Source organism: Phragmites australis, chromosome 4 (assembly GCF_958298935.1).
Source record: "Phragmites australis chromosome 4, lpPhrAust1.1, whole genome shotgun sequence".
NCBI classification, from domain to species: Eukaryota; Viridiplantae; Streptophyta; class Magnoliopsida; order Poales; family Poaceae; genus Phragmites; species Phragmites australis.
In genome coordinates this window covers 28838722-28863108 of record NC_084924.1, presented here as the reverse complement: position 1 = coordinate 28863108, position 24387 = coordinate 28838722, and the positions used below count along the sequence as shown (strand labels likewise).

Genomic DNA, 24387 nt, shown 5'->3' with positions numbered 1-24387 from the left:
GCATCCGCCGGCGTCGCCGCGCCGGCGAAGCGGGAGCCGCGGCGAGGGTTGGGCGTGGCGGAGCTGGAGAGGATCAGGGTGGAGCTCGAGGTGGCCGAGGGCTGCTACGTGGTGCCGTCTCTGTCGGCGCCGCCGGCAGTGCCTCTACCTCCGCCGCCGCCGCCGCTTCCTACTCTGGTCGCACACCATCCATATGTACGCTAGCTCCTGCTGATGCAACAATGCCATCGTGCATGCATGGTTCCTAGTTCATATTTACGAGCGAATTTTGTTCACTTTTCACCGCAAGAATTTCCCAAGCCGCCCATGAACGAAACATGCACGCATATGATTCCAATTCTACTGCAGTAACCTGCTGTGTCTGTGTGCATGCATGTAATACGCACAGCAGGCCGGGAATGGAAATGGAGCTGTGCAGATAGAATATTTCAGTTCGTATTACCACGCTAATGATTCTTTCACCAGGTATTATATTACAGTTAATGTTCTGCTTGATCAGCATTGCTTGATACTGCAAAGATCTAGAGGACCTGGATTGCGTTGCACTCATTCGATCTCGTTTTCGTGTGCATCAGCAGGTTCCTTGCATCCAACGGCCATGCTTTCCCACGTCAGAAGAATCAGGTCCATCAGATTCAGAGAGCCGCCGCCGCACTTCCCGTCTCAGGACAGGCTGCACCATCTGGCATGCAGGACCACCGTCGAGCGCAGCCATCACAGCTTGAGCTTGGCCAGAGGACGAGGCCCCAGGTTGCTTTTGTAGACCTCGTCGACTCCGACGACGAGGGCGGTGGCGGCGTCCAAGAGCTGGACCTGGAGCTCAAACTCTAGATCGAATTAATTTTCCTGAATTCTTTGTTCAACCGATGTCTAAATTCTTTTGCATAGAAGCTGTAAAAAATTCTTTGTATCTTCGGTCTCGACGGTCAAGAGAGTAATGGAACTCCTAATAAACAATGTGGATATGAATTACGCCTTTGTGACGAGTTAACATAAACTAAGATAGCGCCTTTACCTCCCTCGCAATTTAAAAAGAAACCATGTAAAAAATTTAAAAAATATACAATAAAGCTCAACATCGTCGCCACCTCTCTCGTTGTCGACGAGTCACGGCGGCGGTAGTGGATGGGATCCCCGGACGCTTACTACCATGCACGAGCCCACTACCAAACCCCCCTCCCCACGCCCCGCCGCCATAGCCTCTGCGGCCTCTGCCTAGGCACGTGTTTCTCGTCCTCATCGTCCTCGTTGTCTCCGCGCTCATCCACCTCGTCTCCCCGACACTGCGTCCCACCCCAACCTCCGCCGCACGCTTCTACGTCATCATAGACGGCGGCAACACTGGCACCCAGGAGACGATCTTGGCATCCTGTAGGGACGTGCTCCGGGCCTCTGTGTTCCGGTTCGAGGATGCGTGGGCTAAGGTGATCCCAGGTACCGCTGGCCCCTTTGCCAGTTTCTACCTGTGAGAAGTGATTGCAATTTAGCTCATTGTCAGTGGCTGATTGCATTGTGGATAGGGGATTGTGTGTTTAACTGAAATGAGGAATATTGCAGAATTGGACATGTTGCCTGATTTTAGGTGGGTATGTAGAGAGAACGCTAATTGCTGCTCATCATTTGTTGCAATAGATGTCAGTTAGTGAATTCGGAAATGACTTGCTGAAATATGTAGTGGAGATGCAATTTGCTGCTAATGCCTTTATAATATGCACTGGGCTGTGAAAACCCCATATTCACGTGTTCTATTCAGTTTTGAGATAGGTTCCTTTGAGGGGTTGCTAGATGTTTTTGTGTTGCTTTAGTAACAGAACAGCAACAAATTGACCCATACATCCAAAAAGGAAAGCAGCGGTCTAAAACACGTAGGCAGTACGAATTAGTCATAGAAGTTATTGGGCTCTGATATATATGTACGCATTTTGTGTCATTAGCTGAAATACTTTCGATTTGGATGCTTACTCCAGCTGTTACCTGTTTTTACAGGCTCTGATGAAGGTATCTATGCTTGGGTTGCAGCAAATTATGCTCTTGGCACACTTAGAGGGGATCCTCACAATACCATTGGAATAATTGAACTTGGGGGCGCTTCAGTTCAGGTTGTCTGATGAACACAAACTCAGTTTTTGTTTTGCTCCCAGATCTTGCATCTTGTTTAACCACAATACATGCTACTAAACTACTAATGATGAATTAAATTTCAAAATGACTCACTTTCCTGAGATGGTGATTTCTATTAGCTGTCTAAATGGCTTCAGTAATTAGGAATGGCCAAATTCCACTAATACTTTCTCGATGTCAGTACACCTAACAGCTTAACTTTGTGGTCATATCCAAGAACTCACAGTTTACTGACAATGTTACTGCTGCTGTTTTGTTTCAGCTGACCTTTGTTTCTGATGAAGTTCTTCCTCCTGAACTGTCAAATAATTTTACTTTTGGTGAAACAACATACACTCTATATACCAATAGCTTTTTAAACTTTGGCCCAGTGAGTATATCCACTGAATCCTCTACTTGATGCAATACTGTTAATTCTACAATGCGTGACCATCTGGTTTAATAATTTACTTTCACAGAATGCAGCACAAGATTCGCTCCATGAAATTTTAAGGTCGAGAGGTATTTATTTTTTTAATCTTTCTTATTCTAAAATATAATCAGTATAGACTTTTGCCATCCTTGCAATGGTGACAAGGGGATCCGGTATCTGAATATCTGATGGATTAGGGAACACTAAGTCTCTAAAATGGATACTGTAAATGGGAATTGTATTAGAAAATCACATAGCTATCCAAACCGTTACCTCAATAGAATGTTAATGATTATTATGCCCTAGACTGGTATGCTACGTACAAATGTGCCTGAACTGTAGTTAAAAACAACAGTAGTGGTTTTTCTAGCTTGATGAACAGTAAACAATGTGTTGAGACGTTGAGTGTTTGTTGAAGCAGTTACATCCCTTGTTACATCTGTTTTACAATACGCAAAATGTGTAGGAAACCAGAAGTGTTGAAGAGATGCTGCTATTATATTTTTTCTGATTAGCTTATAAATCTAGTAGTCTGTAAGTACTAAGTACTAAGTACTAAGCAGAGTATCTCGTCGTGATCATGACTCGTGTGATTGCAGGCTCTAAAAATGGTACTGTTAGTGACACAGGAATCAGGGGTCCCCGAGTCCTGAGGCCAGAACAGCAGAGTTCCACGTGGCGTCCTCCGACGGGATCACCTCTGTAAGGTACGAGAAGATTAAGTCCCGGGAGAGGGAGCTCGGGGTTATGAACAGTGGTCCCCGAGTACCCGAGTTCGCCGATGACCCGAGAAAACCAAGTGCCGGGAAGAGAGTGCTCGGGACTGCGAACAGTGGTCCTCGAGCACTCAAGTCCCCCGACGACCAGAAAAGCCAAGTACCGGGAAGGGGGTGCTCGGGGCTGCGAATAGTGGCCCCCGAGCACCCGAGTACCCCGAGGACCCAAGGGAAGTCAGTTTCGGGAGAGATTGCTCGGGGCCGTGAACAATAGCTCCCGAGCACTCGGTCCCCCGAAGACCCGAACGGTCAGTTCCGGGAGAGAGTGCTCGGGGAACCAAGTGCTCGGGGCTGTGAGCAGTGGCCCCCGAGCACTCGGTTCCCCGAAGGCCTAAGAAGTCCTTCGCCGGTAGCCCCTACAGAGGTCCAGCGGTGAGGTATCAATCGGTGAAAGGCTCGATGATGCATTTAAGAGGGCGCGTGGCCTGTCACCTCCAACTGCTCCCCCACGCTTGCTGTCAGTCCCTGTCACGTTCTGGCAGGGGGGCGTGAGGACATTTAATGCACGGGTCCCATCGCGGGACATCCGGCGCGCCTCGGGATAACATCGCGAAGCTCAAGGTGCCCCGCCTGCCATCCTGCTGTGTCAAGTGTACAAGACCGGGCGAGTGCACCGGGCCGCTCGGTGGCTGCCCGGTGGGCCCTCCTCGCGACGCCCATTGAAGAACGGCATGATGACGAACAAAACCGGATGGGGGCGTGTATTCAACCCTCCCCGTCACCTCGCGCAGCAGCCCATGATGGTCGCTTTCCATTTATGGTGCCTTGGAACTCGCGCCCTCCTTTTCTGGGTACGCTACCGCCCCGGCGGGTACTTAAGGCGAGGCGGGCTCCCGGGAGAAAAAGGAGTTAGTTACAGCCAAGTGAATGAAAGCTAGGCAAGACTGAGACTCAGTATAAGCACAGAAGCTCGGATCACCGAAGAATAAGGAGCCCAAAGCTCTAGACTAGACAAATATTCTTGTAACCCAGCAGAACCTCTGAGAGACATTCTCAGAGCATTTATAGCATACACACAGGAGTATGGTGTTACGCTCAATGCGACCCGAACCTGTCTAAAAACCTCCTAAGTATTTACTGCTTTCTGCATCCGATCCTTCTATTCCACCTGCATCACATTTACGCCCATTTATTTCACTCGCAAAACAGATTCAGAATCATCCCCCGATCGAATCTCAAAGGGGTCCCTCCGGATCCCTGTTTAAGGAGTTCACCCTCCGACAGGTACACTTGTTGATCGTTGCGCTCCTAAGGGATATCCTGGTAATGAAGAAGTTATGGTGAGGACAAGCGATGTTTCAAGATCTACATGGGAGAATCAATGTGTTGATAACGGGAATGGAAACTTTACAGAGTGCAGATCTTCTTCGTTGATGTTTTTGCAAAAAGGAAAGGGTAAGAATATATGCAAAACTGCAAACTGTATTTTCACTCCTTATGTTGTCCCCCAAGGTATATCCTCTTTCAGTTATTTACATCTGTAAACACATTTACTCTTTTATTTAATATTCCTCTGCTTAAGAGTGCCAATGTGCCATAAATTATCAGCTGAAGATGAGAAAAGTTGGCATTTTCATCATGCAATGCAGATAATTTTACCTAAAACTATAGTGGATAAGAAGCTATTCTGTATTTCTTTGATGGCAAGAAAGATGGAGTTATTAATTGCATTGATTTGATATCTTTTGCATATCTTGTGCATTTTAAATATTTGCTCCACTATTTCTTAACCCTGACTGAACAAACTCATTGAGCATGTTGTCTTAGAGGTTAGTACCACTTTTATCTCTTAAATGCAGAAAAGTGCCAGTATCAACAATGTCACCTGGGATCCACTTTCGTACCTGAGCTACGTGGGCATTTCCTGGCAACTGAAAATTTCTATTTTACATCAAAGGTCCTCTACATGTTTCCTTTTTTCTTTGTACATGCCAACCTTTTTCTTATGACACTTCTAACTCCTGTACTTTCTCTATCAGTTCTTTGGACTTAAGCAGTCTTCATCACTATCTGATTTTGCGCTTGCTGGAGAACAATTTTGCAATCAAGATCTATCTGCTCTTAGAAAAAAGTATCCTGATCAGTCGGATGAAGCTTTTTCTCGGTACTGCTTCTCATCAGCGTACATTGTAGCTCTACTGCGTGATACTCTTGGTGTACCTATGGACGACAAGAGGCAAGTATATTGGGCACAGCAATATGTTCTTCAGTGAAATTTACTGTCGAGTAATCTGTATGCTTAGCTACTTTGATTTCTTTTCCTGAGCAAGATTGAGTATTCCAATCAGGTCAGACATTCAGGTTGAATGGGCCCTAGGAGCTTTCATCTCACAGATGCGAAGTACAACCTTACAGCCATCACACACTGCTGCAACATCAACCCATATCAACAGACCATTGGTTGGTGTGCTCGGTATGCTTCTTTTCTGTGGATTGTTTTTGTTGTCAAGATGGAGGAAGCCCAAGACAAAAATTATATATGACTTAGAGAAAGGCCGATACATCATAACACGCATCAGCTGACGGTGACCCTTGTGCAGAGGAACCATATTTATACGACAGGAATAGATGTTGTTCTGTTGTACAACAATGTACAAGTTCAATTATTTATATTTGTGCTCTTAGGTAACAGAGCTGGGTGGAGCATATTTGTGTCTACAGAAGCATTTGTAGAACATTTTGTCATGTACTAATTGTATTCATTTGATGAATAAATATAGTAGTTTTGGCTCATGTGCGGCGCATCCGTATGCACTGTCATCCTTGAGAATGGATTCATAGTTGGTGGTGCTCGGTGAACCCATCATGGAAACTAGGCTCTCGGGCAATGTTCACCTAGACGTAGACGGGCTGGAATGCAAACCCGCAGAACTATATGGTGATACAATGCTGCTTCTATTTGCCTCCTAGATTATGTGTCTATATTGATATATACGTAATGTTTGCAACGACGCCAGCACGTCAAGATGGCCGAGTTGGTCTAAGGCGCCAGTTTCAGGTACTGGTCCGAAAGGGCATGGGTTCGAATCCCATTCTTGACAGAACTATTTTTAATATTGTACTAGGTTTGTTAGTTAACCCCCTCCTTTGTTTTTTTTCTCTTTCCTATATGTGTTACTGAACGTAGTTTCAATGAAGGTGTAATTAAACTTGCTAAAAAATTACAGTTCATATTTTTATTTAAAATTTTGTCATAACTTTAAGATATTTGAGCAACGCGAATGAGCATCTTTGACCGTTGGAATCTCATCTCTTAGCGAGATATAGTATGTAAAAATCATAATGCATATACTTGTAATGGCTCCTTTTCAACAAATCCAAGTCAAAGCTTACAGTCTTTACTTTACAGAACTTCACATGGATATTCTTCTCTCAAAAGAAAGAAAAAAGGGCTTAAGAGAGTTCATAATACAAATCGATTTACCTTTTTTTTTATCAGGGAAACAAATGAGATAACTTAAGTCCTTAACTTGGCCGACAACCAAGCCTATGATTGGATGATTAGTGAAGGTGGTTTACTCTCTACTTACGAGGGATTAAACCTTAGATTTTCTCTTTAGTGTCTCATCAAATCTAGGTGCTTGTGATGACTTCATCAATCTTCAAACTTTATATCTCCAATCTTTAATAGACGTTACATGAGTGTCTACGTATGGTTATGTGAATATGTGTGCATCTACGAAGTTGTACCGGTGTTTTAAAAAAACTCGGTTGATAATAGGCCTAGGCCAATCCAGACTTATTGGACTTGCTGGCCCATAATCTCGTACGGACCAGGTAATTAGGCCTTGCAGCCTTTGGGACTAGATCTGGGCCAGATTTGGGCCATGCCACGTGTGAAATAGATTTTGCACTTGGAGCTTCCGAAGGCTCGCGTCAGGTCGCCGCTGTTCCCGAAGCACACGCATCGCCGCCGCCCGCCGTTCTCGTCGCCCCTTCCCTTCCCTTCCCCGCGCGCCTCGACGCCGGCGATGGATGACCTCCTCGACAAGTCCCTGAACCCCAACAAGCTTCTCAAGGAGCAGTAAGTCCAACGTCCCCAGGCCCTACTTGAGGCATGCGCTCCCTACTACTCCCTTCCCGCCCTGCAGACTCTGAGCGTTCTCCTCCTCCTTTGCCATGCAGATTCGTCAGCAACCTGACGGGGTCCTCCCTGCCGGAGATCGCGGCGCTCTCCACCATCGTGCCGGTGACCGATCAGTTTCCCCTGCCAATTTTTCGTTATGCGCGCGCGCGCGGTGGAGTTGAGATCTGACTTCGTTTTTTTACTTTTTGTGCGCAGGCCTTGGTGGTTCTCAGGAAGTGGAGCAGCGGAGGTCAGTTCGCCAGAAATGCTGTGAATTTTGAACTTTTCTTACATTGTAGCGTAAGACCTAACTGAATCGGTTCGCACCACAAATGAGCAAGTGAGCTTCAATAGTATGATTGGAATATCAAATTACCAGTATGCTGCGTTTTAGCAGATTAGCATTTGCATCTGTTTTGTGTAAGTTGCGAGATTCAACAATCTAGCCCAAGTTCTTTGGCTGTATCAGCATATAATATAAATAAGCTTTCACTTGATATTGAGAATTTTGTAATGTCCCCCCTCCATTTTCTAACTTGCTGGTAAATCTGATGCTATAGATGCAATGCCATCATTTTGACTTCACTGCGTGTTTTGTTTTAAGAATGGCCTTTTAAATTTTCTAGGATTGACAAATAAAGAAGTCTCTTTTATTTTCCATGTACGGAGTATATCTGACAGAGCATTATACTTCCTTGTTTCATCATGTTTTAGATAATACTAGGTGGGATTCAGCAAAGAAAAATGATGATGTTTGTCCTGTTCGTAAAGATTGGATGCACTACTTTTCTGTGCTGGTTGTAGATTATCTTGCAGTTGTATTGCCAATCCTTTTGGTTTTCACAGTAAGTACCCATTTACTACATTATGTTATCGCTTAGATGTCAGTGTTTCTAAATCCAAAAAAATCAGTGAGCACGTAGATAAACAAACTTTGCAATACAGAGCATATCTTAACACTTGTAAGTTGAAAGCAAAGTGAAACAGTTATCCTTGAGTTATTCCTTCCTTGTTTTTTGCAGGTATTAGCTGAATGGGCTTATACTTGTGCAATTTCTCTTGTAATCCTCATATCTATCTACATCATGATTAAAAGGTATTTGGTACGAATTATTACACCTATAAACCTATTTTTAAAAAAGAAACCTTTTTAGTTTCTGCAATTTGAAATTCCACTTTTGTAATTCCTTCTTGCAACACACAATCCATGATGTTCTGGAATTGATGTAATCCTGTACCCTCAGGTCTCAGTCACATCTTAAAGCTAGACTCAATCAGCTGCCTTCATTCAGGGCAGACATATCTTCTTACCGAGTGTCAGTGGTATGTAAAAGTTTATTGATTGGAGCAATTACTAGTCCTTCAGTACTAGAGATATAGCAGCATTATAATTATTAAAACTGATTGCATAATCTGTAGGTTCTAGTAACATGTTTGTGCATATTGGCGGTGGACTTCAAAATCTTTCCAAGACGCTATGCCAAGGCTGAAACATATGGTAGTGGCATCGTAAGTCATATCTTCAGGTTTTTTTTCTTGCTTATCTTTAGTTCCTTGTCATCAAGTATTGCAAATAATCGTGAACCAGCTGTGCATACATGCCACAGCTGCAAATTGTGCATTCAGTTATAAAAATGTTTGGACTGCCAACGATATTTGACTTTATTAGCTTGCTTTAATGAATGGAGTGTTGGTCGTGGAATCATGGACTGATAATCATCTGTTTTATCTTTTGCCGTTGTGTTCTATATTGACAATTTATCCTCACCTCACCCCCTGGTTAGGTTGATTGTTTAGTCTGTAACTACCTGTATTGGTCAGTGTCTTTTAAGTTTTTTTTCCCTCTAGAAATGACACGAAAGAAACATCTATTAGCCAACTTACTGTTGTATCTTAAGTGTTATTCAAATTACTTTCAACCTCTTGTTTAAAAATCATTATTGCTTATTGTTTTCAACCTATGCTGTCATGCATTTGATTTAGAATGTATTTGCTACTATTTTTGAAAGTTCAGAAGTTGCAATGTACAATCTGATATCATCTTCCCCATTTAATGATATTAAGAATTTGACGCATGGTCTAACAGATGGATCTTGGGGTAGGATCTTTTGTAGTGGCTAACGCACTGGTTTCTAGACAAGCGCGAAGCATAACCTCAATGTAAGTCTTTAACTACGATGTGATCTGATTTATCTTAAACCAGATATATTTAGGGATACTTAAAGACATTTGGATTCATCGTGGTGCGCTGCACAACATATGACCACTGGTTCCCATTTAGTGCACTGACAACTGATCCTGCATTTGTCTAGTCTCATCACTAAAAAGTAGAACTATTTTCACAGGCCTCACTGTTTGAAATTTGGTAATTTCACAGCATGATCACAGTAATTTCTGTCTGATAGGTCTCCCAATACATAATAGTCTACCACATTCATATGCTGTATCTTACAATATGCCTGCCTGTGTTCCTTAGGAGCCTCAAGGCAGCGCTGAGTTCCATAAGTCCACTGGTATTTCTTGGCTTTGCTCGCATCATCTCCACATCAGGTGTTGATTATCAGGTAGTTTTCTTGTTTCTTTGTGTCAATTACCTACATTATTATTTACTCGTTCTGTCATTCATCATAATTATCATGTGCACCGACATGGAACTTACTTTGTGTCTGTATGCCATTTGTGGAAACAAAACTTTGTGTTTGTATTTTGATGCCTCGTTTCCTCTTTTCTGGACACTGAAGCCATATTACACAGAATTAGATATACTGTACAATAGCATATTTGCTTTTCAGTAATACTGGAAGTGGAATGATTGGATATTAATTTGCCTGGCACAATAGAAAAATTATTCACTGATTCCATATTATAATGCTGTATTATGAAGGTGCTACTTCTATTTGTTATCTTGTAGGTTCATGTAGGAGAATATGGTGTTCATTGGAACTTCTTTTTCACCCTTGCAGCAATTTCTATCCTTACATCTATTTTCAGGATTCATCCAAAACATTGTGGCTTAGTTGGTCTGCTTATCCTTGCAGGTACAAACTATTCCAGTTTGGTTAGAAGGACTTTACATTGCAATAATCCTTTTTTTTATGGGTTCATTTTCTTCTTTTTTTAGGATATCAGATATGGCTATCTTTTGGATTGAATGAGTACCTCATTTCTGATGAAAGAAGTGCTGACATAATCAGCCAGAATAAGGAAGGCATTTATAGCATACTTGGTAAAAAAATATTTTTATGCACAGTTTGTCATTTCTTTGCTTAAGATGCTGAGAAACATATGGCCCTCCAAGCTTGTCAGCATACAGATGCAGGCATACATGAAAGTTTTGTACATGCATCTTACTAACATTTGTTTTCTTTTTTATCCTATGTGATGTGTGCTACACCCCCAACTTGCTTGGGACTAAAGACTTTGTTATTGTTGTTGTTGTTGTTGATGATGATGTATGCTACACATTTTTCTTACTTTGCTGAGCTTAAGTACTCTCATTATCTTTAGCTATTGGATCCTTTTCATAGCTGAACGCCATGAATTTGGATGCACCTTATTTCTAAATTGCTGCAACATTATGCAATCTACTAATCGATTCCCTCCCCTTGCACAGGATACTGGGGTATGTTTCTAATTGGTGTTTCTCTGGGTTACTACCTGTTCGTTGACACTAGTTCAAAAGGCAAGAGGAGGAACACTCAAGTGGTAAAAATCTGGGTTCTTGCTGCATCTTTTTGGTAAGAAACAATAACCACATGCATAATTACTGGTTTTAATATTTCCTGATTACTAAGATTTCATCCCATTCCATGTTCATAGGTTTTTGGCAATCATCCTTGACGGCTATATTGAGAGAGTCTCTCGGCGAATGGTAAGATACTAAATAACTTTGCGCTTGGATTGATTTCTGTGGTGTGTACTATGTAGGGCAGAATGTTGTGGTCTTAATAACGGAATGGCAATGCTATGTTAGTCAGGAAAATATTTATGTGGAAATGGATGAGTATGGTGTAAAAGGAGCTGTAGCATTTAAATTTAGAGTAAGTACACATGATATAAAAAGAGTAATAGTATTTAAACTTAGTTAATTAAACCCATCAGACAGTTATGACATGTCCAAACAAGGTAGATTTCTTGACATATTCTCTTGAGAAGTTTAGGAATTTATTTTTATTTAGGTTTCTACTGCAAGCAGGCACTATCCCTAAGTCCCAAGTTGCCGATGAAGCTTAACCTTTTCTGCTCGTAGTCTTTAGATTCAATCAGAAGTTAATTCATATAGCTTAAAGCCTTGTACACATATGTGCGAATGAATATTGTTTTCTTGAAGACGGAAGTGAAGGGACTTAGGTCAGGTTGTTACAAACACTTGCACATTTTTTTCCAATACAGAAAATCATGTATAACAAGGATGAATGATAAAGTAACACCTGGAACCTAATTCGTGCCCTTTTACTTGCGGTATAAAACATGATCAGAGCATTCTATTTTGCAGTGCAACTTCGCTTATGTTATGCTTGTTTTTGCCCAGAATTTTCAGGTACTGTTCTTTGCTATCTTGCTTTCACAAAATTATAATAGGCATTTATTGTCACATCAGAACTCTCAGTTTAGTCAAATTGGACTTCCCTTTAGCATTTTGGGAATATCTCTTTGCATGTCGAGCAGTGGATAAGCTAGGACCGCATCATGAATCAACGATACAAGAACAATATGTATTTTATATGATAATACCTACAAATTATCCCACAATGAGGCCGAAAAAAGGCAAGGAAAGTGTTAGCGAGAAATTCGATATGTAGTCTTATATGCTTTGCATATTTTTGTAATCTTTCTTAAGGGTCTACCAACCATGGTCCAAAATTTTCTGAAGGATATAATGTGCACAGCATGGTCCAAAATTTCATTTGTACCCTTTATTTTCATAGCTTGCCAGCCGATGTTACTGTTTGATGATTCAGGAGCAACTCTCATATCATCAGACCCAAGAAAATTAGCAACGGTAGTTGCAAAGGCCACAAAATTCACTACTTACCCAAGTAAATGAGCATGCTTTCTTAAGGGTCTACCAACCATAAAGTTTGTCTAGTTTTTTTCTGGCTTGTTATTAGCTCTCTATTTTTTTTAGGCTCTACTGTTGATGCTGACTGTTGTGATTATCAAACAGGTTTTATCAATCCTCACATTAGCGGGGTTTGTTTCATATGAAAAGAACTTGGTTCTTGAAGATGCATTCAATCAAAATATGCTTGGTTCATTCCTTCTGGTAAGATCATTGCTTGCTTTCTTTAGACTAAAAAATGGATGTTATTGACTAATTAAACCTCACTGAGAATTTCTAGCAGATTTGGATGTTGTTTTCAGTTAGTCAGGTTAAATGAACTGAAACTTAAGTGTCTTAGTGTTCCTGCAGGCAAATATTCTAACCGGTCTGGTAAATCTCTCAGTTGACACGCTCTCTGCCTCTTCCCTCACTTCCTTCATGATTCTGTCAGTATACACCTTTACTTTATGCATGATTGCTGGTCTTGCCCATTTTTGTGGTGTTAGAATGAAGTTCTGGTGAATTGTAAGCTAGTGTCTGATATGTTTTTTGTATTCATTAATTCGCCAGCAAGCTAGTAGCTCGATTGGAATAATGCCAAATTTCTAATCTAATTAGTTGCTCCAGTCATTAACTCTGCCTACACTCTGGATCTGACTTGGTTCTGACTTGTTCACTTCTTGAAACCATTTCCAAGAGAAGTGGCTCAAGTTTCCTTGTGTCCCATCAGAAGCCTCCGAATTTCCCTTCATATTATAGCACACCAGGTCTACCGGTATTAATACTGCCGTTTACTTTCAATTTGAAGACGACACATCCACCGTAGACATGTTGACAAATTGAAGACGGTCTGTTGAGAGTTCGCTGTTTCATTAATCATAGGTTGATACCACTATAGTTTCCACTTGTCATGGATAGAGTTGAAAGCAGGATTCAGGAAAGCAGCGCTGCACTTGAGAGCAAATTTCTAGCGTTCTGCGGATGATGAATATTAGAACATGATGTCACTTGTGACCTGTAAATGGCATTTTCTCAGATGCAAATCACTTGTTCTGCATCGCAAGCAGAAAGAGTGCAGCTATCGTATGTACTGTTTTTGGGACGATGCCCGGGGCCTGGGTTCATGGAAACCCCATACGATCATATATGATTCTGTTGGTGTTGTGTCAACTTGTCTGCTACAAGGAACATAGGCCCACCCTATTTATCATTCATTGACTTTTGAGTAGTAGCAAATTCTAAGTTCTCTTTAGTAGGAAACATAGGCCCATCTCTCTCTCTAGTCTATCTATATCTATCTATGTGTGTGTGTATATATATCATTTTTCCATTTTGTTCTTGAAAGTTAGGCTACAAATAGTTAAGCTTCAATACTCCAATGTGAGGCAACCTGAACTCAGGCTGTTACTGCGGGAATTCTTTGTTAGAAAATTGGTTTTCGTTTGGATGGTATGCACACGAAGGGTTGCAAACCCACGAGGATCGCAACCGTGCATAGGGTAGATGGCAACAAACACATGCATGCTGGTTACCAGTTCCTTGACATTACATCTCGGCCTTACGAGTTAAAACCTACCCAAACGAGAATGATACTAGCATGTAAACACACTTGTCTAATTCCAATTTGCAAGCTGACCTTGAAGGTGCATTGTTTCCGAATGGGGCTGAAACAGAAGTCTTAGTAGTCGGAAAAAAAGAGTTATCGTGGTCCAGAATCCACAATTTGCGTTTGACAGCTTTTAATGGCGGGTCGCTGTTGCATTAATCTGCAAGAGGGACTTGTGAATTCTGTGATGCTGATGAATTGATGCATCACATTGACCTAATTGGAAGTCCCCCAGGGTGGATTAACTATTGTAATTGTCGTCGGATCAGACTTCAACTCTGCTCTGCTGCGAGTTGGATACTTGCTGCCAGCAACATCTGCTTGTTTCTTTCGACACAAGCAAAACATCTTAGCAACTCCTAGCAAGTGCAGATCGTACGCACATTACCCTACTTGCTGCCACTGCTTCGTTTCTGGATCAGTACACATGCACATGGTTTGCGCCTGAGCTTGCTTGCCGCTTCATTAAGAAATTCTGATGCAAAAGAGAGTGCAAGGACGCTTGGGTACGGCACGAACAGGTCACCATTACTGATGAGCCTTATTGTTAAGATCTCAAGTTTCGCTGGAAAATGCTAAGCCGGTGCCGGTACCGGTGGGATCACATTCAAATTCACAGGCGTATCATATATATCACCGTTGTTGCACGTATATGGATGGAGTAGCCAAGTTAATAAACCCTGTGTTACATTACACCATATTAAATTGTGTCGATATATATTTAGACAAAATTGCAAAAACTACCTCAAATATCACTTGGATTTTGACTTTCCACCCTATAACTGATTTTGTTGCAAATGTTACCCTGCTAATTGTGTACATATATATTACTGCTATTTAACTACCGGTGCATTAAATAAGTATTCAACCTGCTCCCTAGTAACCGGAAAAAGCATTGATCTAGCTAGTCTTTAAATAGCGGTTGTTCCTTGTCTCTCTCCTTCAATCCTTCATAAATTGTTGTAGATCTCCATATTTGGATTTGTAGCTGGTGTCGGTGGGGTGATTTGAGAGGGATGTTAATCTCTCTGTCTTGTTGTGCTTGCTCCTTGATGTTCACCAACGATCTGATATGTCGTTTATCGGTGCAAGTTCGGTTATACACGTGGAATCTTCATCGGCACCTCTGTTCACTGTTCACACCTCTCCAGTCTTCACTATTGACCCAATCGATATACTCGGCGGTGGCATGGCTATTGCGTGCGCTACTTAGTCTTGTCCACGCTCTTGGACCTCGGCAAACACCATTGTGGTAGTACCATCCACGGTCCTTGTGGTGCTTGCTGGGCATTGACGTCCATCATCAGCACAAACGGTGGCATGGTGGTCATCATCCCCTCAAATCAGAAGGATATTATTTTCTTTGATCAGCTAAAGATTATTTCCCTAATTATGTGATTTCCTTATTTACAGAGGAAATCCCACAAGCTATTATTCCTTTACTTGATTAGCTGGAGATTATTTTCATGATTACATGATTAGCTTCCTTATTTAGAGAGGAAATCATGTATGTTGTTATTCATTTTTTTGATTAGCTAGAGATTGTTTCACTGATTACGTGATTAGTTTTTTTTATTTAGAGAGAAAATATCGCAGGTTGTTATTATTTTCCTTGATTAGCTGGAAATTGTTTTCCTGATTATGTGATTAGTTTTCTTGTTTAGAGAGAAAATCTCGTATGTTGTTATTCCTTTGTACTCTATATTTGTTGTTGCTGTCAAATGAATCAATAAGTATGTATTTTTTGTTTCGTTCTTTGTATATGTTTTTGTTTTTTTGTTTTCATATTCAAATGAATTGATAAGAACGTGCAAGGAAATCATCGGATGTATCCAATAACAACTCACGAAGACGCAACCAATTCAAAGACGTATATTTTAGAATCACGTCAAACTATGTTTTTGGTCACACAATATATATTTTTCGGTCACTCCGACATATGTTATTCGGTCACGCCAAGCCATGTTTCCGGTCACGTAACATGTATTTTCTGATTTTAGAATGGTTGTTTTCCTGTCATTGAATATGGATTTCCCAATCATCTGTTTTCGGTAAAGGAATATGAATTTTCCGGTTGTGGATTGATTCGACGAGGTTGAGTTGACCAACGCGTTAAATACTTATTTAAGGTTTAGTGTGTTAAATAGCGTGTCCCTGTATATGTATATATGTGTGCGTGTCGTGGGCGCATATTGTCTATTTGGCTTAAGGAGTATATATGTGATGGAGAATGCATATCACTTTTCCATACACTCATAAAAATTCCAGAGTGTAATATGGACTTATTCAACAGGGAGGAAAAAAACACTTTTCCATCAAGTCATCCAAAAGGGACACAGATCCTCTGCAGCTGCCACTGGCAACTGCAGAGAGCTACAGTAGAGTGCATTAGGAGCACTCCACAGTCCTTGATTTGGAGGTGGATGGATTGGATCAATCGCTACAGTACGCTATACTACCTGGTGCTACAATACGGATTCGTGCTACAGTAGAACCGAACACTGTTTTCTACAGTACCTACAGTACAGTGATTAATTAATACAGGGGACTGTAGCAGAAGACTCATATTACTGTGCACACAGTAATTCTCTGCATTAATCGTCATTAATGCAGAGGATCCGTGTCCATCCAAAAGACGATCCTACCTAGTATCTCGAATTCTCGTTCCTGACAACCGATCGCTGGTACCGCTATTGTAGGCTAGACTATACAGAGCAGTGAGTACACTTGTCCCATTGTTACAACTTGCCATCTATTCAACTATTTTCACTGGCTCGTGCTACACGTAGTTTCAAAATTGTTATAGATTACTAGAGACGGCGTGAATAACGTATGATCTCACTCTATCCGCGACTTCGCTTGTGGCGCGTGGCAGCGTTAGCTTAGTTTTTTTTTAAAAAACAAGGTCAGCTCTCGCCACAGGTCACCTCTTGCCGTCTAGCTACGTATACTCCATCCCCGGCACGCCGTGTATACAGATACAGCATCTCTACGAGCTCCTGGACCCTTGTCCATATATTAGTACTCCACGCGCGCCGGCCTTGCATTGCTAATCACCATCGATATAATCACACACGCTAGCTGCAACACTGCAAGGGCACAAGCTTCCTCACCAGGCCACTAGCTAACAAGAAGCTCAAATCTTCTTTCCTCTCCTCTCTCGATCGGTCGGTCGATCTGTGTGTTGCTGGCTGGCATCGACCGAACGGCGATCGATGGGTCGGCCGCCGTGCTGCGACAAGGAGGGCGTGAAGAAGGGGCCGTGGACGCCCGAGGAGGACCTCATCCTCGTCTCCTACGTCCAGGACCACGGCCCCGGCAACTGGCGCGCCGTCCCAGCCAACACAGGTGGGTAGGGTGCCTCATGCATCTGCGTTTGCTTCATCGATTTGCTGCTTCGTCAGTACGTACATGTTTGCATGAATGGCTTGATTACTTCCAGCTGTGCACGCGTGCAGGTCTGATGCGGTGCAGCAAGAGCTGCCGGCTGCGGTGGACCAACTACCTCCGCCCGGGGATCCGGCGCGGCGGCTTCTCCGACAAGGAGGACAAGCTCATCGTCCACCTCCAGGCGCTCCTCGGCAACCGCTGGGCCGCCATAGCATCCTACCTACCCGACCGCACCGACAACGACATCAAGAACTACTGGAACACACACCTCAAGAAGAAGCTGCTCGTGCCCCAGCAGCAGCAGCAGCGCGCCTCGCCGCCAACGCCGTCCAAGGGGCAGTGGGAGCTCACGCTGCAGACCGACATCGACCTCGCCAGGCGCGCCCTGCGCGAGGCTCTCTCCGTCGACGCCGCCGGCCCGACGGGGAGGACCACGAGCCCGGCGTTGTCGGCCGACGAGCAGGCAGTACAGGCGTACGCGCGCAACGTCTCCAGGATGCCGGACGCGTGGTCGGTGCCAGCTGGGAAGAGCCGCGGCGGCAGCCCGGCGACGCCGACGCCCCGCGCGGCCGAAAGCGCGTCCGGGTCGACGTCGGACCTCACCGAATGCTCCGGCTCCAGCGCGCCTACCAACTGCGCTGCACGTGTGGCGGAGCCGCTGTTCCGGCGCGAGGCGGACGCGGCAGCCGGGGATGTGCCGCTGTCGGCGATCGAGTCGTGGCTGCTGGAGGACGAAGGCGGCGAGCACCAGCCGGCGCAGGAGGGCCTGCTGCTCGATACCGCGCTGCATAATTTCGCCCTCTAAAGTCTAATAATTAATGGGATGTCATTAATTATGCGAATTAATTTAGACTCTCTATGTTGCTTAATTTATCCTAGGTAAGAGTCGTTGCTGCATTTCATCCGTACAAGAGTACGCGGGTGACTGATCATTTGTATTCCCAAAGTAAGATCACGATGAGAGCCAATTTGAAATGTCAACAAAGAATTTGATGAAATTTCACGGAAAAACCATGCTATTCTGAAATTGAAAGGCTTAGACACCGTGTCCTCCTTCCGGCCATTTACTCATTTCATTGCATCCAGTAAAGTTTTGGCTCAGATGGTTAGTAAATGTGGTTGTATCATATACCCATTAAGGATCGAACTCTAATGGTAGGCGACGTACCTGTTGACAGTGAGACGTTTGTGGTGACTTTATTAATTTTCAAGTTCTATATCTCCGATCTTCGGTAGACGCTGTGTGAATATATATGTATGGTGATGTAAATGTATATATATATATATATATATCTATAAATTGTACTAGTGTTTTAAAAAAATATGTCGAGGTGTATGCTTAAAGACAGCCGTCATCGTGTTCCCTTCTCCAAAAACCATAGACGCACAAGACGGGTAAAATATAAGTATTTTTTTTATCAAAGTTGAGATCTGAGTACAATTATCAGTCATATGTATTCAAAGATTCATTTTGCTTGAGTTCGTGGTAGAGTTGTGCATCCTGAAGCAGCCACTTGTTTGAGTTCTTCAAAGTTGAAATTCAGGGTTAGAATGCGAAAATTAGGTGTATAAAGTTGCAACTTGTTTGAGTTTGAAATATGTAATGTGGTTGATCTCACGTGTTCAAAGTTCCTTTCTCGTAGTTGTGACTTTGGTCTGCTTCTCTGTTTGCTCGGTTCAAAGTTGGAGGTGCTGCCATGACTTGAGGAAATCACGGGCAAACGACATACAAATAGTGAAACCGATATGATCTTTGTATACGTATTGAAATGGGTTTCCAAATTTTGATTGTGTGACAATGCGGCTATCATTTTCTGCGCAGAATTTCTGGAAATTTGTCATTTACCACCAGTTTAAAGAGACAATAGTCAGTAAGAATGGACGTGAAGATTACGCAGTTTTTGTCACGGGATATTTTTTAAAAAAATCGTACTTCCGGTCCTCCTTTGCAGTGCTACTGTACTTGCTGGCAGCATTTCATGATGCAATCAAAGCAAGCACAGTGACATCGTTCTACCTCCCTTTGCGAAATAGGTGTCCGAGATTAGCAATACAATTAAGCATTCAAGTTGAGTTGATGTTCAATATATGTCGAATATGGTATATTAGTGATATACGGTGGTCTTAGAGTAAGACTTCTGTAACCGTTCTTCCCATAAATATGAGAGGATCGTTGTTATAACCACGATGATATATGTAACACCTAGTTTTAAATAAATATAATCGGGCACAACGTATATATATCAGAATCAAGTTTAATACATGCATTTACATCATCAGTGTATCATCAAATATCATTATTACAATAACGTAAATAACTTAATACAAAAGGACTCGAGAGTCTAAAAAAACACAGTGGAACTAAAGATCTTCAGCGTCAGTGGGACTTCTATCTTCCACAGGCATCAACCGAGGGCACTCCAGCCTAGAATAGCAGCTCCGGGTCGAAGTCATCTTCATCAAGGGTTATAGCTTCATTGACGGCTTCTAAACAACGGTAGAATGCAAGAGAATGGACAACGGGTGCGAGTACAAAAATATAATCTGCAAGTGAAGGGAAAACATACTATGGGACTTAAGTCAAGGAAAGATTAGACACGATTAACTACACTGAGCAAACTTTAACCTAATGACCCTAACAATAGACATCCTATTTGCTAAGTGTGAAGAGACCACTGTAACAAAAATATTGACTCATCGGATTCCATCCGACTATCAAGACTCACCAGGTAATTCCATTACCTAGCTACCCAACCAATCATACCAACCCTGATCACATCTAATATTGAAGAAGTCTAAGTCCGCTCTTGTCTGTGAGCATGGTTGATCGATCAGATTGATACTCTGCAGAGTTTGCACAGTTTTCCCCACGAGTTGTGATTCCCGTGCTGCTTCACACTTCTTGGGTGTGGAGTCAGGGTCTCACTACAATGTCTTTACAAAGCTTCTCCCAACTTGCACAGACTCACTAAGGTTTCACCACTAACAAACGATTACATCGCTGCAGAAGCCCCCTCTTGTGCCACTCAACCATCCAATGATGCCCACAAAGTTAGAGAAGTGACTAATTAGTTGGATAGGCCGTACCCATATAGGCCTCGTGGTTGTGCGGATTCACTTGGTTACATGTTCAAGAACCGGTCCTTAGGACCCCACACAGGAACAAACTCAAGCCTATTATATAGCACCACCTCAAATCAATCATCCGTTATGATCCCTATACCATGTTTCTACAAAAGATTACCACTCCCGATTTATATTGCATAAGCATTAGTTAAGATTAACATTTTCTCCAACTATAACTACACTAGCATATATTACCGATTTTAACCCATGATTAAACAATGGTGACAAGGAATGATCATACAAAGCTAGTAAACCCTAACATAGAATTCCAATTTAAACTAGCATGCATAGAAGGAATAAAATAGCTACACATGATTTTTAGAACAAGGTCAAAACGTTCAAGGACACTTGCCTTCAGTGGAGGGTTGCTCAAAGTCCTCGAAAGCTTGATCTTGAAGATTCCCGAACTGCTCACCTCCTAATCGACATACCTGAGAAAGTACATAATAGAAACTACTAATAATAGTACACCAAATAGTACTAAAACTAGGTAAAAACCCTATAAAAAGATTCTACATGACGCTACGAGAATTTGAGCAAGAAAATGGCCCAAAATAGAGCTACGAGCAAAAAGTATTGAGCTTTTGAAGTTTTAGGGGCTAATCTGCAAATTTTACTTGATTTCTTAGAATAAACCGAATTGATTTTATACTAAAAATTCTATTTATGATGTCATAAATCAAATACCGAATTATTTTTGAATTGAAAAACCTATGGAAATGGTCCATGGACCCATGGACCACGGCCTAGTGGCCGGTCCAAGGGTCTACGGTGGGATGGTTATGAAGACCAAAGGGGTACGCGATTTGGACCGATGGATGAAGATCGGAAGGCCGGGGCGAAGGGGGCTCGGACCGGGCGATGCAAACAAGGGCGGCGGCCAGCCGACAACGACGGGGGGGGGGGGGGCAGAACTTCACCGAAGTTGCACAAAAGTGCACCACCGGCCATGGATCGTAACGGGACAAGGTGCAAAAGAGAGAGGGAGACATGGGGGTCCTTACCACGGGCTTCACGTCGTCGAAGAAGGGCGGAGGGAGGCCGACGATGGAGAGGTGTTTTTGGAGGAGCTCGGTCACAACGAGGATGGCACTCCGGCAGCGGAGGGAGGCCGAGGAGGAGTGGGAAGCTTCTTCGGTGGCCCTACAGTGCCGTAGAGGGGAGGAAAAGGGGTTAGAGGAGCTCGGCCACGAAGAATTGTGGCGGTGGCGGAGCTCTCATCGGAAACTAAGAAGACAACGATGCAGAGGACAAAACCGAGAGGGAAATGAGAGGAAATCGGGTGGAATGTGTTCGAAACGTTGCAAGGAAGTCGATGGGTGACTTATATGCACGAGAGAGGGAGAGAAATGGCCGGATTCAAAGAGAAATAGCCGGCGGCTTAATGGAGATGAATGCAGTGGTTTCTGCATTTGAGAGGGGTTATGGAGGGGAAAATGACCAGGTATAAGTGGTTAAGGGGCGGGGATCACGGCTACGAACTTTAATTAGAGTGAAATGGCTTGGGGAGGCGGGATTTGAACCAGCGGCAGAGGAAATTAGGGGCGGTCTCCACGGGCCGGAGGTGGAAGAAGATGAGTCGGACGGCAGCTCAGCTTGGGTGGCGCGGTGGCTCGGCTCCTGCCAGGCCCGCTTGGTGGCGAGACAAAGGACGGAGGGGCCGGCTCAGCCTAGCGGCCAGCCCGGGGGAGGGGGGGAGAAGGAAAGGCCAGCCCAAGCGGGAAAAAGAGAGAGGGGAAAGGGAGGAAATGGCCCGAGGAAAAATAATTTGGCCTGGGAATCTTTAATATTTTTTAAATCCCTTTTCTTTTTAGATCTTGAGCAAAATTTCAAAAGAGGTTTCAAACGAGCGACTTCTAGCGATCTTTTTTGCAAATCTTTTTCACACATAAAAGCCTATTGCAACTATGACAGCATGAAAGTATCAACCACAAATATAACCTATGGCAATTTAAATTTAGAAATTGATTTTGATAACCTATGGGAATCTTTAATATTCTTGAAATACCTTTTCTTTTTAGATTTTGAGCAAAATTTCAAAAGAGGTTTCAAATGAGTGACTTCTAGCGATCTTTTTGCAAAGTTTTTTCACACATAAAAGCCTATAGCAACTATGACAGCATGAATGTATCAACCACAAATATAACCTATGGCAATTTAAATTTAGAAATTAATTTCTTCTATTGAACAAAATTGCAACTCCTATTTAAAATTCTAGCAACATTTTAAACTATTTCAAAAATTAAAATTTAGGGTGTTACAAACCTACCCCCCCTTAGGTTAAATCTAGCCCTCGAGATTCGGAAGGATTAGAAAAGAGATGGGGAAACTCGGCCTTTAGATCATCTTCTCTTTTCTATGTTGTTTTCTCTTCTGAGTGATGCTTCCACTGCACCTTGCACATACGGACTCGCCTGTTTCTGGTAACCTGTTTTGACATGTCAAGAATCTTGATTAGATATTATGAGTAGGAGAGATCTTCTTGCGCATCCAGTTCTTCTACTGGTAGCTCCTCTTCAGGAACTCTCAAACGCTTTTTCAACTGTGACACATGAAAAACATCGTGTACTCCTGAGAGTTGAGGTGGTAACTCAAGCTGGTAAGTTACTTCTCCTCGTCTTCCCAATATCTTGTACGGAGCAATAAATCGAGGTGAAAGCTTGCCTTTGACCTTGAATCTGCATAGACCTCTGATCGATGATACATTGAGATACATGAAGTCTCCTACTTCGAAAGTTAGTTCTCGATGTCGATTATCTGCATAGCTCTTTTGTCTTGATTAAGCAGTCTTCATATTATCTCTGATTTCTTGCACTTGTCTTTCTACTTCTCTCAGAACTTCAGGACTAAAAACTTGGCTTTCCCCAGTCTGGTTCCAGAACAACGGGGTTCTACACTTCCTTTCATATAAGGCTTCAAAAGGAGACATCTTGAGGCTAGCTTGATAACTATTATTGTACGAGAACTCCGTATATGACAGATTCTTATCCCAACTGCTACCGTTCTTTAGTGCACACGCTCTCAACATGTCTTCAAGGATTTGATTCACTCTTTCTGTCAATCCGTCAGTTTGCAGGTGATATGTTGAGCTGAAATTCAACCTTGTATCCATAGATTCATGTAGATATTGCCAGAACTGTGAGGTAAACTGGCTACCCCGATCAGATACAATTATCTTAGGTACTCCATGTAGACACACAATCCTGGACATATATAACTCAGCTAGTTTCGGACCTCGATAGGATTCTTTGACTGGAATGAAGTGAGCTACTTTTGTCAACCGGTCAACTACGACCCATGTGGAATCACATCCTGACTGAGTTCGAGGTAGAACCACTATGAAGTCCATGCTAATTGCTTCCCACTTCCATTCAGGTATTTTCAATGGCTGTAGTAGACCTGCTGGTCTCTGATGCTCGGCTTTGAGTCACTGACATATATCACATAAAGCCACTCATTCTGCTATTGCACGTTTCATTCCGTACCACCAATACTGATCTTTAAGATCTTGGTATATCTTGGTACTCCCTGGGTGAATGGAATATACCGAATCATGAGATTGTTTTAAAATTGTATCCTAAATAGCCTTTATGTCCGGAACACATATCTTGTGCTTGTAGCACATTGTACCTTGCTCATCTTCAGTGAAATATGGGGCTTCGCCAACTTTAATCAGTTGCTTGATTTCTAAAATCTTTTCATCCTCAAGCTGACCCTTCCTTATATCTTGTTCAAGCGTTGAGTCTATTTCCATTGCAACTTTCTCAGTGTTACACACCATTCCCAGATTCTACTTCTCAAACTCCTTGCATAGCTCAGGACTCATCTCTTGAAGAGTTATAGCAC

At 42.7% G+C, this 24387-nt stretch overlaps 3 protein-coding genes and 1 non-coding gene across 5 annotated transcripts; all 4 read left to right on the top strand.

Moving 5' to 3' along the window:
• The first annotated feature begins 1541 nt into the window (after positions 1-1541).
• On the top strand, positions 1542-6033 carry LOC133914708 (probable apyrase 6). Its single transcript, XM_062357755.1, has 8 exons — positions 1542-1638; positions 1987-2099; positions 2384-2491; positions 2580-2622; positions 3133-3144; positions 4534-4704; positions 5109-5206; positions 5289-6033. Exons 1-8 carry the CDS (start codon positions 1542-1544, stop codon positions 5520-5522), a joined length of 876 nt encoding a protein of 291 aa, XP_062213739.1. The 3' UTR covers positions 5523-6033.
• Positions 6034-6269: 236 nt separating this feature from the next.
• Positions 6270-6350, top strand: TRNAL-CAG (transfer RNA leucine (anticodon CAG)). The gene has a single exon. It is a non-coding gene; the product is annotated as a tRNA-Leu (tRNA).
• Positions 6351-7179: 829 nt separating this feature from the next.
• On the top strand, positions 7180-13049 carry LOC133916026 (uncharacterized protein At4g17910). Of its 2 annotated transcripts, XM_062359490.1 has the most exons (16): positions 7180-7333; positions 7435-7498; positions 7592-7625; positions 8090-8220; positions 8398-8471; positions 8620-8698; positions 8795-8884; positions 9462-9535; positions 9852-9939; positions 10287-10413; positions 10497-10601; positions 10989-11112; positions 11195-11246; positions 11871-11915; positions 12543-12641; positions 12789-13049. In XM_062359490.1, exons 1-16 carry the CDS (start codon positions 7281-7283, stop codon positions 12939-12941), a joined length of 1392 nt encoding a protein of 463 aa, XP_062215474.1. In that variant the 5' UTR covers positions 7180-7280; the 3' UTR covers positions 12942-13049. The 2 variants fall into 2 exon arrangements, with proteins under 2 accessions (XP_062215474.1, XP_062215475.1); XM_062359491.1 differs by lacking the exons at positions 7180-7333; positions 7435-7498; positions 7592-7625 and adding an exon at positions 7695-7715.
• Positions 13050-16676: 3627 nt separating this feature from the next.
• LOC133916025 (myb-related protein 306-like) lies at positions 16677-18426 on the top strand. The gene is made up of 2 exons (XM_062359489.1): positions 16677-17373; positions 17484-18426. The coding sequence occupies exons 1-2, from the start codon at positions 17241-17243 to the stop codon at positions 18218-18220; spliced, it is 870 nt and encodes a 289-aa protein (XP_062215473.1). The 5' UTR covers positions 16677-17240; the 3' UTR covers positions 18221-18426.
• Positions 18427-24387: the final 5961 nt, after the last annotated feature.

Coding starts and splice junctions, on each gene's coding strand:
- LOC133916025 (XM_062359489.1), top strand. CDS start 17,241: ATGGGTCGGCCGCCGTGCTGCGACAAGGAGGGCGTGAAGAAGGGGCCG. Junction 17,374..17,483: donor CGCCGTCCCAGCCAACACAG/GTGGGTAGGGTG, acceptor GCACGCGTGCAG/GTCTGATGCGGTGCAGCAAG.
- LOC133914708 (XM_062357755.1), top strand. CDS start 1,542: ATGAGGAATATTGCAGAATTGGACATGTTGCCTGATTTTAGGTGGGTA. Junction 1,639..1,986: donor ATTTGTTGCAATAGATGTCA/GTTAGTGAATTC, acceptor CTGTTTTTACAG/GCTCTGATGAAGGTATCTAT. Junction 4,705..5,108: donor GTTTTTGCAAAAAGGAAAGG/GTAAGAATATAT, acceptor TCTTAAATGCAG/AAAAGTGCCAGTATCAACAA.
- LOC133916026 (XM_062359490.1), top strand. CDS start 7,281: ATGGATGACCTCCTCGACAAGTCCCTGAACCCCAACAAGCTTCTCAAG. Junction 8,472..8,619: donor ATCTACATCATGATTAAAAG/GTATTTGGTACG, acceptor CTGTACCCTCAG/GTCTCAGTCACATCTTAAAG. Junction 11,113..11,194: donor GTTCTTGCTGCATCTTTTTG/GTAAGAAACAAT, acceptor CCATGTTCATAG/GTTTTTGGCAATCATCCTTG.